Source organism: Solenopsis invicta, chromosome 13 (genome assembly GCF_016802725.1).
Source record: "Solenopsis invicta isolate M01_SB chromosome 13, UNIL_Sinv_3.0, whole genome shotgun sequence".
In the NCBI taxonomy this organism is placed as follows: Eukaryota; Metazoa; Arthropoda; class Insecta; order Hymenoptera; family Formicidae; genus Solenopsis; species Solenopsis invicta.
Genome location: NC_052676.1, coordinates 6,217,888 through 6,231,955, shown reverse-complemented (window position 1 = coordinate 6,231,955; position 14,068 = coordinate 6,217,888). Strand labels below are relative to the sequence as shown.

General features: G+C 36.7%; 1 protein-coding gene and 1 long non-coding RNA gene across 4 annotated transcripts in view; one reads left to right on the top strand and one right to left on the bottom strand.

Annotated features, from left to right (window-relative positions):
- Nucleotides 1–14,068, top strand: part of LOC105201379 (fibrillin-2) — a 36,605-nt gene that overhangs the window by 10,484 nt on the left and 12,053 nt on the right. For all 3 annotated transcript variants that reach the window (XM_026138000.2, XM_039456668.1, XM_039456669.1), the window contains 18 exons: nucleotides 3,502–3,584; nucleotides 4,787–4,894; nucleotides 5,012–5,146; nucleotides 5,271–5,373; nucleotides 5,649–5,833; nucleotides 6,202–6,450; nucleotides 6,696–6,851; nucleotides 7,214–7,498; nucleotides 8,276–8,398; nucleotides 9,326–9,574; nucleotides 9,805–9,924; nucleotides 10,234–10,449; nucleotides 10,833–11,032; nucleotides 11,722–11,902; nucleotides 11,992–12,297; nucleotides 12,560–12,901; nucleotides 13,278–13,403; nucleotides 13,521–13,854. In XM_026138000.2, the coding sequence (XP_025993785.1) occupies nucleotides 3,502–3,584; nucleotides 4,787–4,894; nucleotides 5,012–5,146; nucleotides 5,271–5,373; nucleotides 5,649–5,833; nucleotides 6,202–6,450; nucleotides 6,696–6,851; nucleotides 7,214–7,498; nucleotides 8,276–8,398; nucleotides 9,326–9,574; nucleotides 9,805–9,924; nucleotides 10,234–10,449; nucleotides 10,833–11,032; nucleotides 11,722–11,902; nucleotides 11,992–12,297; nucleotides 12,560–12,901; nucleotides 13,278–13,403; nucleotides 13,521–13,854 (3,501 nt within the window). The remainder of the gene's footprint in view (nucleotides 1–3,501; nucleotides 3,585–4,786; nucleotides 4,895–5,011; nucleotides 5,147–5,270; nucleotides 5,374–5,648; nucleotides 5,834–6,201; nucleotides 6,451–6,695; nucleotides 6,852–7,213; nucleotides 7,499–8,275; nucleotides 8,399–9,325; nucleotides 9,575–9,804; nucleotides 9,925–10,233; nucleotides 10,450–10,832; nucleotides 11,033–11,721; nucleotides 11,903–11,991; nucleotides 12,298–12,559; nucleotides 12,902–13,277; nucleotides 13,404–13,520; nucleotides 13,855–14,068) is intronic.
- LOC113004508 lies at nucleotides 8,978–10,107 on the bottom strand. The gene is made up of 2 exons (XR_003269080.2): nucleotides 9,829–10,107; nucleotides 8,978–9,566 (listed from the first exon to the last, which is right to left on the bottom strand). It is a non-coding gene; the product is annotated as an uncharacterized LOC113004508 (long non-coding RNA).

The following is a 14,068-nucleotide window of genomic DNA, read 5'->3' as shown; positions in this document are numbered from 1 at the left end:
AGCTTCGAAAGATTTATTCTTTCAGTATTAACTATTTTTAGTTATTAACTAACATTTCTCATTTGCTCGTATCGTCTCCATTACATCTCTAGCTTTATTCGAAAATGAAGTGTTCACATTTTAACACCTGAAAACATTAATCCTGGAGAAAATTTTGTCACGAATGTACGGGAAACGATGTCGAAGTAATGAAGCTGTCAGCAACCGAAGGTTGTTAAAACTAACCGAGATGCACTTATATATAACGATAAGAAACGCGTTACGCGTCAAACTGCTTTTTATTCTGCCGATCGTCGCGTCGACTAATTTTGATTTAAAGCGTAATTTAAGATCGTTACTGTCCGCGGCGCAATAATTTCCGACACGAAGAGACAAATGATTATGCGAGTGGCGGCGGAATTGCGATGTACGCTGTAGACGAAGTTCCACGGAATGACCTGGAAGTATCGAAGTTTCTGGAGCGTCAAAATATCACGGTACTAACTTGAAACGGCTTTCAAAGTTCCAAGGATTCTAGAAGAGCGCTCATTCGATGAAACGAGTTTAGGATCGAGATGTATCGGGGCCCGATGCCTTCTCGCGCACGATGTAATTGCATGGCACTGTCGTGTCGCAATCTTATGTGCTGCAACCAATTGCACTTGTGACAACAGCACTTCGTTTAAGAAGACCTCGAACAATTGCCCCGGCCATGCTTTTTTGCAGTAGCCCTCGCGCGTGAAACATTATTGTTTGTTTGCCCCTAATCGCGATGGGAAAGCGACTGCTTTGGATCGCCTTAATTTTAATGGCTCGCAATTCGCGCTATTTGTTTCGAGGCTATTGTAATTCCCAACTAGACAGTCTTGCTCAAACAGTTAATCACCCAGATGCTACATGGTAGTCGCTTATGTGATTCCATTAACACCCTATTCGTTATAAATGACAACGATCAATTAATATTAATCATTTTATAACATAAAAAAATATCAATAAGATAAATGTTCCAAAGACTGGACTAATAAAATGGTATAATCGTTCTATATATACCGTCCTTGATTAATAATTAATGATATTACAAAATTAATTAACATTTATATGAAACTTTATTTTGCCAATAATCGACAAATACTAACATACTATAAGTGTGGAAATTAATTCGATTTTTTTTTTAAATAAACTTATCGTTTATTTTAAAACTTGATATGTAATTTAAACGAATTATAATAATAAAAAATAACGCAAAATTTAAATTCAAAACGGAAGATAGTCGCTGCAATTAAATAAAATTATTTCAAGATTATGGAAGATGTGCAAAGTGTACAAAGAAAATGGGACTTGTGTTTCCGCCAGAGTTATGAGCACGAGTGCAAGAAGATCTTCAAATAAAGATATCGGCCGATCGAACACTTTGCGCATTGATTTCGGGGCTCGTTAGGATACGCTATCATTACGGGCGGGTGTTAAAAATTACACCCTGCCGACATGGTTAACGACTCGCCACGTGTTGATCGGCGCGATCGGACGGCGCGATATAAGAGTTCGACGGTGGACCAATCTCCCAAGGAGCATCCATTTGCATACAGATTGGGTTAAAGCTTTCGGCTGCGAAGGTGATGACCGACCGCGTCCTCGTAATTCTACCGCCAATTATCGTTATTATTATTATTATCACGCGAACGCGGGCCTGGCTATAATTTTCCAATTAACGACGCGTATCAAAGTTAGTCATCTCGCCGATTTCGAACGTTTGCTGACAATTGGCGTTTTAACGGGATTTTATCGTCCTCGAAGAAACGATAATAAGAGTAAAATACAAAGGGTGAGACAGGCTGAAACGCGCGGGGCGAGAGAGAGAAAGAGAGATTTGCTCTTAAACAAGTTTGAGAAGAGTTGAACTCTTTATGACAGCAAATTATCCAAATGTGGCGTCCTTTATTATTATTATTTTTTAATTAGGAGCGCGCGAGATCGTTTGCCGACGCGTGTAAACATCCGTCAGGTCTACGCGCACCCTAAGCAGTTAGTGGGCCACTGTTTGAGCAAGATTGCTTCATCGCGCGCTGAGCACACGCATTTAATAACGCTTTACGAGCGCCTGCGGAGATGATACGCGCCGGGCGTGTAACGCGTATGTCAGAAGTCACGGGGGGAGGGAGGGAAGATGCGTACGAAAAAGGAAGAGCGCGAGAGATGCCGGACACGCGAGTGCATTAATCTCCCTCGCGCCAGCGAAACGAGAAACGCACGGGTCCAGATGCTGCGCCGCGCGCCGCCCTCGCGTCCCGCTAGCGCCCTTCGAAGGGCCCCGCGGGGGCGCAGCAACTGGCCCCGTGCGTTTGCAAAGGGGAATGTAAAGGCCGGCCCGTTGTAGCGGGAGAGAATTCGAGCCTTCCCGCGCGATCTCGTTCCAGGGATCTTAAAATCGCGGAATCTTGGATTTGATCTCCGGCGCGATCGTTTCGGAGCTCGGGTATCCCGGCGCAGTGTCCGGATGATCGACGCTATGAAATCGTCGGAGGAAATTCTCAGAGTTCAAAGTCCTCCGAACCGCGGCCCTATATACAAACCGTGTTAGATAATGATCGTGTTATCACCGCGCGATAAAAAATGGCGTGACGTGAGAAAGCCGGCGGTGTTCTAACGTTTGCGATTGCGGCGCCGAGGGGCCTAAGTGGCGGCGTTTAAAGCCGGTCGCGGTCCATAGCAGCTGACGTTAATTACGAGGCGCCAGATGTGAATGGCCGCCTTGTTCCGAGGTGGCACTCCGCTCTCTTCCCATTCTTTCTTTTTTTCATCATCTTCTTCTTCTTTTTCGCTCTTCTCTTCTTGCGCGTGCCACGATGCCGCGGAAATGCCGCGTTTCCGCCTGCAACCTCTTCAAGCTGGCGCCACAAAGAACGACCCATGACTCATGATCCTTCCATAACTTCGGAAATTGATGAAATGACTGCTTGCGGTTTCAAAAAAATCATAAATTTTGAAAAAATGTAAAAAAGAGGATTCTGTGTACAAATGTGATTTGCTGTCGCTATATTTACAAATATTTGTTACATTTGTATTAATATTTGTTGGTTTAACAAAATCTTTTCTTTCAATAAACAATCTATTTGTCTTAAAATAAAATAATCACATAGTTTATAAGTTTTAAGTAATTATAAATTTAATTATAAGAGCATTGTTTAAATTATATATTCTTCTTCAAATTTTGTTATTTTGATTCAAGTTTACTCATTATAATTTTAATTAATACAGTATATTTATTTATCACAATTTTTATTCAAATGGAGACGTTTAAATTTCATTATTAATATTTTATTTAGAAAGAGACTATTCCTTAATCTCAAATGTAAATTAAATTAAACATTAATATATTTTTTTAATAATAGTTTTTAATAACAGAGTTTTTTTTCCAAAAAAACATGCATTAGTATATATATATATATATATATATATATATATATATATATATGTATATATCTGTATTACAGAAACTAAAAAATATTTTAAAAATGTTTCTAGACCAAACGTGTGCAGATCAAGGTACAAAAATTATTGCTGTCCAGGATGGTCGAAGAAACCGGAAACAGGCCTGTGCGTCATTCGTAAGTAGAAGCGCTGATCAAATTTTATTATGGCCGATATTCATAATTAAATCTTATTTCAAGATCATCTTGAGTATTGTCTTAAGACAATCATGCTAATGTGACTTTATAATTGGTTGACAACATTGGTTCTTAAGATTCTTGAGACGATCTTAAACGTAAGATTTAAATACCAACCTAAAACATTTTATTTCACGAAAATTTATAAATAATGCATTGTATGATTTTTTTGAATATAAACATGACGATATACTAGGAAATCGTAAAAAGACGAGCTATAAGTAACAAACTAAATTAACATTCAATAAAATTGTTAAAAACTATTGCTTAGAATTCAAAAGGCAAGAGTACGATCGTTTCATTCCTCCCCAAATTTTACGATAAATTAATTAATTATATTAATGTAACGTCGTTAAATTATTTTTGCAATTAAAAAGAGTAGAATTTATAAAATACCTAGACTGAATATGATAGAACATATGTAGTAATAAAGCCATATTATTGTCAATGAAACATCACTGCTCTAGGACATAATAACTTATATCCTTATGATCCTAGCGCAATCGATCATCCTCCCGAGATATTCGCGGAATTGAAAGCGGTTATTAATATCGGGCAAGAGGAACCACCTATCATTACCGATACTGCCCAAGAATGATAACGATCGATGCAATTACGTAACGGACAAATGAGCATTTATGCGACACGAACGGTCGCCCGCGAATAAAACTGGTTTAATGACCTGTTATGCGCTTCCTGTTGATCGCATTGTCTGGTAATGTGGCCGCACTTCGCTTGTGATCTACATTCCGTCACAATTTCCGGGTGTCTGACAATGTTATTGACAGTATAATTTTTAATTCATAATATCTCTTATAGATATTGTTCCAGTAATGTCTTGCAGTTAAAATGATAATAATTATAAGTCAACGTTAGAGAAAGTTAGAATGTTACTTTTAGTATAGCAATAAAATAAAAATGGCCCAGTCTCTTTTCCGTTTTTGTAAAAAATTATGAACATAAAACAATCTATGTGTGAATTTCGCATACCATTAATTTTCTTTCTCCTGCAATATTAGTGAGATTTTTCTATTATAAAGGAGAAAAAAGATTATGTAATAACATCAAAATAATTTCAATATAAAACTCGAACTATATCATTAAATTCAAGTTAAGCGCTGACTTTAAACGTTATATTTTAGCGATTTGCGCAAGACGCTGCGGTCCTCTTGGGAGATGCATAAGGCCTAATATTTGTTTATGTGAGGGCGGCGTCGTTGCTTCCTCCTGTGGCAACGGTCAAAGTAAAGGTAAAACACTTTTACCGGATTTTCCAGTATTCCAAATAACCTTTTCATAAAGTTACTAGTGTCAATTTTTAATGACTTCAAGGATTAAATTTTGCTTAATAAACATGTCATTTACAGTCATCGCGCAGGAAAACGGAAATGGTAGCGATCGCGGTGAGACTGGCAGATGTAGGGTTCACTGCATAAACGGAAACTGCGTCGACGGCCGATGCCAATGTCGCAGCGGATACCAAGGAGAATTTTGCAATGAACGTAAGAAATTAGTTTCGCATAAATTAAAATGAATCTTAGAACAATTAGGTATATTAAAAATGGAAAGAGAAATTAATAAAATAATTTCCGTAAAACTAATTAATAAAAAATTATTTTTAATTAGCAATTTGTCGTGAGCCCTGCTTAAATCAGGGAAGATGCATTGGTCCAGATCGCTGCGCCTGCATCTACGGTTACACCGGAAGACGTTGCGAAACCGATTACAGGTAAGATAAAGTTTATAACAGTTTAACATGTTAGATAAGGAACGTTACAGAATTAACCAGGGACAACTTAAAGACGTCCCTCGGATGAAGCTCAAACTTTATCCGAGAAACGTTCTTAGAACATCCTTTGGACGTCTTTAAGGTGTCCCTGGTTAATTCTGTAACGTTCTTTATCTAACATGTTAAATTGTTTCTTCTCTATTTCCTGCGTGTGTTCCTCATTCCATTCATCATATCTGGCTTTAACTTTTATGATGTATTCGTGCGTTTCACAGGACTGGACCCTGTTTCACCAAAGTAAAAAATGGCCAATGCTTGGCGAGCCTTCAAGGGGTAGTTTGCACGCGGCAGTTGTGCTGCGCCACCGTGGGCAAGGGCTGGGGCCACCCTTGCGAGAGGTGTCCTGCTAGACTGGATTGTGAATTAGGTTACTTGAAGACTAATCAAGGTCAATGCGTCGGTACGTCACATTAACTTCTAACTTGTAACTTTTGACATATCTTTAGGTGCTCATTGACCCCCAAAGCCTAATTTTCTCGTTGTATTTTTAATTATAAAATTGATTATACATTAAACATATTAAAATTTTTTTTTATGTTTAAATAAATATATTTATTTTAACATCATTTTCTTGATTATTAAAAATATTTCCTAAGTCTAAAAATAAATTATTTTACACTAATTAATATTTATTAAAATCAAGGAAATGACTTGAACACAAGAAATTTACTTTCATTGTCTGAATCATGTATATTTGCATTAAAAAGTAAATATACATAACATTTTTCGATTTCGTCGAAATAAAAGAATATTTTACAATGTCTTCAGATATCAACGAGTGCGAAGCGATTCCCGGACTTTGCCAGGGCGGAAAGTGTCTCAACACCCCCGGCTCGTTTATTTGTGAGTGTCCCGCGGGACAAGCGAGAGATCCCGAAACCAACGAGTGCAAAGACAGGGACGAGTGTCAGGAGGAAGGCATCTGCGCCGACGGCCGATGTATAAATACGAATGGCGGTTATTACTGTCACTGTAATCCAGGATTTATACAGAGTCAGGATCGCAAATTCTGCATCGGTAATTATATCATTATCGCAAGAATGGAATGTCGCCATTAAATAAACTGTCGTGCCGTGATAGAAAAAAGCTCGCCAAAGTTTTACATTATCTCTAATATTATTTTTAAGTAGCTTTATTCCTTTTTTTTTTACAGAATGTCTTGCCTTTAATTTTCTCGCACGCCTTTTTATTAATTTCTTAACTTTCGATTCTTCATAAATTTCTTCTAGCTCTTCATAAATGGTGGCTAATTTTGTCTTCAGATGGCAGACAGGGATTGTGTTACACGGCGGTGAATCGTAACGGACAGTGTAAGAATCGGCTTGCGATGCGATTGAGTAAAAAAGATTGCTGCTGTGGCAAGAATATGGGTCGAGGATGGGGTGATGAGTGCTTCATCTGTCCCAATCCTGGCAGTGGTATGTACATATTTTCAAAAAAGAAGATTATGCGAAATAATACATCTTAATACTTCATATATTTTCAATAAAAGCATAAATACATTTTCACAACTTTTACACGCGGTATTTCCACTGTTTAAATTAATTTATTATTAAAATCAATTTTATTCACTGGATTCACGAAATTTCGAAGACTTGTTCTCGATTCGTTCAACAGAGATAGCTCTGAACGAATACACAGAAAAATCTCTTTATTGAGTCGAAACGCGAAGCAAAACTAAAGACAGCTAGACCCGCGTGACGAAAAGTCGACTAGATAAAAAGCGAACGACTACGGCGACTGGCAATTCTACAGGATCCACGTTATTACTCAATTGTAGACGATTACAACAGGCTTTGCTCACAACTGCAGTCGATCACCGAAGTAAACGAGTGTGCCTTGCGGCCAGACATTTGCGGCGATGGAAAATGCATTGACACCAAGGAAGGTTATGAGTGCGAGTGCTATCCGGGTTTTGCGAAAAAACCCGGCGGCAGATGCGAGGACGTGGACGAGTGTCAATTAGATTATTGCCAGGGCGGAACCTGCCGCAACTATCCCGGCAGCTTCGCCTGCGACTGTCCGCCTGGCTTCGTTGTTTCCGGCGAGGGCAGATACTGCACCGGTAAAACCATTATTCAAATTCATTCTTCGACAAAATAACAATGACATTATTAACAATAAAAGCAACAACAAATATCCAATGATAACAGCACTTCTGTTAGTAAAAAGATTTTGGAAACATTAATCATAAAATTAACTATAGAGGTATATACGAATCAAGCATTTGTGAAATCGAATCGAATTTTTAATAACACATGTTCGAAAACAAATTGAATTGAATTTGAAATTTTCGTCAAATCAAATTGAATCGAATCCCTTTATTAGATATTAGATAAGTGTGAAGTTAATATCCTGATAAATGACCATTGAACATATATCGTAGAAATGGTAATGTTATCGAAATGATGGTACTTTAATGCATTTTATTTTAAAAATATAGATATATAAAAAAAACATTTTAAATTTTGTTTTAAATTTCATAAATTATGAGACAAATCTGTGAAGTGTTGGAACAAATTCATGATAGTCTATCATATGTCTATACATCGTAATTACAAATTTTTAAACAGTTTATAAGATTTAGAAAAGGTACGTTTTGAAAATCGACAAATTATCAAACAGTATGCGCGCTGATACAAGATTGAAAACAAATCGTTGCAGAAAATATAAATAAAATAATCAAAATGGTCGATTTGAAATCGAATTATAGATAATTCGAAATTCTCGAATTATTCGAATTCTTTTATATCAGTGAATTCGATTCGATTCGAATTCGAAGTATTCGCACAATTCTAATAACGTTGTATGTAAGAAATAACATAGATAAATATCTTTCTAGATCACGACGAATGCCAAGATACAGGCATGTGCACCAACGGACACTGCATCAATATGAATGGATCCTTTAAATGCAAATGCAATGACGGTTACACGCTGTCGCCGACGAGGAATACTTGTATAGGTAATAATGTGTAATAAATATTATCCTAAATGGGAATAGAATATATTAAACCAGTAATACTGGTTGCTGATTTTGTATCGAACCAAATGGGTTTCATATTTTAATACTAACCATGTAAAAAGCTAGCATTAAAATAATCCATATAGCACAGAAGATTGCAATAATATTGCTACAATATTGCATATTGCAGTGTAATGCTAAAAAAATATTACAAAAATTACTTGTACAATATTATTTCAACAATGTTTTTTTACAATATTATCTCAATATTTCAAAAATATTTAAAAAATTCATGTCCTGTGCTTCATCCGCAAACCGCTGCGACATTGCAGCAATATTACAGAAACGTTTCATGTTTTCGCATTGTTGCAATTTTACGATAAAAGATTGCTGCAGTATTGCTGCAATTTTTCTGTGCTGTATGTAAATGTTAAGACACTGATTTAATATTGGACTGGTATTGAACGGTAATACTGGTCCAGCATATTGCGATACATTTTCATGTCCATACTGAAATTGAAAGATGATCTTCAAGAAGACTAGAAGAAGGAGTCCCAATTCACATAGAGGCAATAAATATCCGTTCAATCCAAAATATTATAATACTACTGCATTTCAAGTTTTCGCTCGTTGCTCTCTACCATCCCAATATTCCACTATTATTATACCAATATATTAGCATCTATTTTGCATCAATACTAAAAGTTACTAAATCCAGTGTCTCATCAGTATCTCACAGACGTTTAATTCCCTCTTGAGATATTATACATTGCATGAAATATTTCGCAAGATTCAAATATTAGCAAGTAGTTATTACAGTTACTTATCAATCCCTAATTCGCTAAAACAAATGTGATTAAGAAAAATAAGATTTCTGAAATGACACAGAAACAGTAACGCGACAATTCGTCAAATTTTTTTTTTTAGACATAAACGAGTGTATAGAAAATCCGAGGATCTGTCTAAACGGCCGCTGTGAGAACACGCCAGGATCCTATCATTGTATCTGTCAATCAGGCTTCACTCCTTCAAGGGACAATACGTTCTGCGTGGACATGGACGAATGCTCCACCAGTGGGATGTGCGAGAACGGCAAATGCGTCAATATGGAGGGCTCCTTCAAGTGCGTGTGCGACTCCGGCTTCAGGATTGGTCCCGATCTAAGCCACTGCATCGGTATTGAATTCAATGAACAATTTTGGCAAAAAAGCAAAAATAAAGTCTCTTAGATTTTTATAATTCCTCATAATCTAGTTTTTTAATGATTTTGAATATTTTAATAACTTAAATTTCTTAACAATAATAAATTGATATTGTTTGACTTTTCACAAACATTGAAACATAGAATCAAATGCACGAAACAATACGTGTAATTATTCATAATATATTGTTATTTGTCGTGTAAGATATCGACGAATGTGTCAATTTACCTTGTCAAAATGGACGCTGCATCAACACGCCTGGTAGTTTCCGATGTGAGTGCCATCCGGGATTCAATCTAGGTCCTGATGGAAGATCTTGTCTAGGTTCGTACTAATAATATTCTGTTCTTAATATGCTATAAAAGATATAAAATACATTATTAGGGTGAACTATCGGATGTCTTGGTCAATCGAACGTCAATGTCTTGGTTGCCTTTTAGATGTACAGCTTTGCGATTGAGTTTTGCGTTAAATGTTCCTCGAAATAAGACATTAATTTTATCAGGAAATGACAAAGCTACAATTTTACACATAAATTATTTTTCCTATCACATTTAATTTAATGAAATAATTTAATTGTTTGATTGTTTAACGAAAAATAAAATTTCTATCGGATGACTTTGCATTGGTCAGATACGAGAAGAGATCTGTGCTATTCGCAGTACAGAGACGGCCAATGCTCCAACCCAACGTCCACCGCCGTGACAAAATCCAGTTGTTGCTGTTGCACGGTGATCTTGGGCCAACCGTTGGGCTGGGGTAGCACCTGCCAACCTTGTCCACTTCCGGACACTCCAGAATTCGAAGCTTTATGTCCGCATGGCGCCGGAATGACCTACAACGGCGACGGTAAAACATAACGAGCATTTCATTTAGAAATATTTTAATATTGTACTCTCTAAATTTTTTGGGTGGAATTTCATCTAAAAGAGTGGAATTCCACTCTAAAAGTGTGAAAATCCTGCCACTCTTTATCAAGAATGGCAGGATTTTCACACTTTTAGAATGAGATTCCACTCCAAAGATTTTAGAAAATAGTTTCAAAGAATTTGCAAGAACATCAACTTTTACAAAACACTAACGTTATAATAATTTTTACAATTCTAATATGTCGAAAAGTCACAAATTTTTTAAATATATATATATAATATACATATTAATATTTAAAAATTTAGAATTTATGTCTCCATTTAGTTTCTAATTCAATAATTTTAATACAACTGTTATTGTAGACATCAACGAGTGTGCTCAGAACCCCAATATCTGTATCAATGGCGGATGCGAAAATCTCATGGGAACATATCGATGTATCTGCGACAATGGATACGAAGTGGATGCAACGGGGAAGATATGTAGTGACATCAATGAGTGTGAGTTAGAAGATTCCTTGTGCAGCGGTGGACAGTGTCGAAATACACCCGGTAGTTTTCAGGTAAATAAACAAATTATTTACTTTTTATTAAGCGCGAGAAAGAAAGAAAGGTGAGGGAGTGGAGTATCATATAAGAAATGATTTCAATCATGATATAAAACTGTATATTGGCTGCAACTGATAGTTTCTAAAATCATCTAATTATGACCTAGTTTACACCGAACACTTGATACGCATACTAACAAGTAACTTTCTATTAAATTGTCTTAATTTCGACAATATGTGTAAATGTATACGTGATATCTATATTTAATTAATTATCTTGATTCATATTGTACCAGCTTAATATACTTAACATACATTTATTAAATTTATTACCGAAATTAAGATACTTGAATAGAAAGTTATTAAATATTACGCGTATCAAGTATTCGGTGTAAACAAAGCCTATGTTACCTAAATGTGTGTAAAGTTTCATTAAAATCAGGGTATGACACTTCGTAAGGTTCCCTTGTTAGAAAGAAAAGAAGAAATTTGTGAAGCTCTAGATTAATTACGTGCTCTAATATTATAAAAAAAAATAATGAAAATAGTTTATCTTAGTACTTAAAAAAGTTGTTTATTAGTTACTTAACTTACAACTTCTATATCTAAATTATTTTTTTGCCTCTATGTTATTCTAAATTACTAATTAATTTTATTTGGAACATAAATGTCACGATCTATCGACAGCGTCATTTTATTCGCAGTGCATCTGTCCGACGGGCATGAGGTACAACACACAGAACCAAATGTGCGAGGACGTGGACGAGTGCGAGGAGTTAGGACCAGACGTGTGCTTCAACGGTGTTTGCATCAATACTCCGGGAGCCTACGAGTGCGAGTGTTCTCCGGGGTACATTCTAGACAACACTGGTCACATTTGCATGGGTACGAATAATTTCGAGTAACGATAAGACTCTCACTGCAAATAAAATAAATATAGATACATATACAGAGTTTTGGTTCTTCGGTTCTAGACAATCGAAAGGGTTCTTGTTGGACAAAGATGATAGACGGTCGCTGCGAGAACAACCTGCCAAAGTTGACGCTGCGCTCGGAATGTTGCTGCTCAGTCGGAGTAGCCTGGGGCAGCCCTTGCGAGATCTGTGACCATTCCTTCTGCGAGTGTTCCAAGGGTTATGCGAAGGTGGATGGCAAGGGCTGCGCAGACATCAATGAATGTGAGCTCAACAGCGGGATTTGCAAGGGAGGCGGTACTTGCGTCAACACAGACGGCTCGTATCGTTGCGAGTGTCCCCCTGGCCTCACTTTGGATGCAACGCGTAAGCCAATGTTGAATTGCCACGAACATACGCTAAAAGAATTTTCTTTTGAAGCTTATGGAAAAGTTACAAAGGATTATAACTATTTGTAACTATTATAATAAAAATTATACAAAAATTTTGAAAAGATATTTCTGTTATAAATTATTATAAATTTGTTATCAAAAATTGAAGATTTTTGTCTCAGACGTTTTTAATTATTTGTGGACTTCGGATCTATCTTGAAACATCACCCATATTTTTCTCAATATTCCAATTGCAGACACCACTTGCATCGACACCAGGCAAGAAATTTGCTTCTTGGACCATCGTCATGGGCAATGCACCAGTCCCATAGAGGGCCATTTCTCTAAGAGTCTCTGCTGCTGTTCCGTAGGCCGCGCTTGGGGTAGCGATAAATGCGAACTGTGCCCTAAAATGGGTACGCAGGCCCACGCCGAATTGTGCCCACGTGGGGATGGCTTCACTGAACGTCACGATATCAACGAGTGCATTGAGTTTCCGGGCATGTGTTTAAACGGTAGATGCAAGAACACGATCGGCAGTTACAGTTGCAGGTGCAATCAAGGTTTCGCGCTTGATGAGCATGGCATCAAGTGCAATGGCAAGTAGTGTTCTTGAAGAATCTCAAAGTTCATAATTCGAAAAAATCAGATCGAAGACAATAATTATTCTTTTTTCTTAAGTTTGGAAGTCCAATCAGAATTACAAAAATTATAAAAAATATATATCTTACATAAATGTTGCACTGATATCTTCCGGACTTAAATTGTCTGCTAAAAAATTATTATTAATAATTTAATATAACACAATATAAATCATAGAGCTATAAAAATGTTATCAAATCATTTCAGTGAACTATACGATATCTCTAAATTATTTGACCAATTCAACATCCATTTTTTTAATCATCAAAATGGCATTCAATAACACGTTCTGAATAGATAAATCAGTTATTCAACTGAACTTGAATTTTTTAGACATCGACGAGTGTGAGATCTTGCGTGGAGTATGCGGTAATGGCACCTGCAGGAACACACCTGGTAATTTCCAGTGCGACTGCAATCCTGGCTATCGTAGCAGTGACATCATGAAAATCTGCATGGGTATAGTATAAATACTTCAATTAAAAATTCTAATTTAAATTTAATCAAATTAATTAAAAAAATTGATAACTTTTTTAAATTAAAAAAAAAATCAAAGTGTAATGCGAAACATTCTAGACATAAACGAGTGCGAAGAGACGCCAGGATTGTGTCGCGGTGGCACCTGCATCAATACCGAAGGGAGCTTCAATTGTCAGTGTCCTCCAGGACACGAGCTGGGACCCGACAAACAATCTTGCAAGGACATCGATGAGTGCTCGAGAACCAGCGGTATATGTTCAAATGGCGTCTGTGAGAATATGATGGGTACCTATCAATGTATATGCGATGATGGCTACCAACAGACGGGCCTTAGATCTCATTGTGAGGACATCAATGAATGCGCGGTTGGTAACGGTGGATGCGAGGACATTTGTCTGAACACGCCGGGCAGCTTCTCCTGTTCCTGCCGGTACGGGATTATTAGCTTTTCTTTCAATGCACGAATAAGAACTTTCAGAATTATTATTTATAAATATTTAAATTTTTGAAGTACTTATATCAGTCTATAATATGAAAAATTATTATCTGTATCGTTACAATTAAATGTCGGATTTTTGCAAATTGGAAACATTGGTATCGTTGTTTCCATCATATTTAGTTTTACAATATAATCGTATTTACAA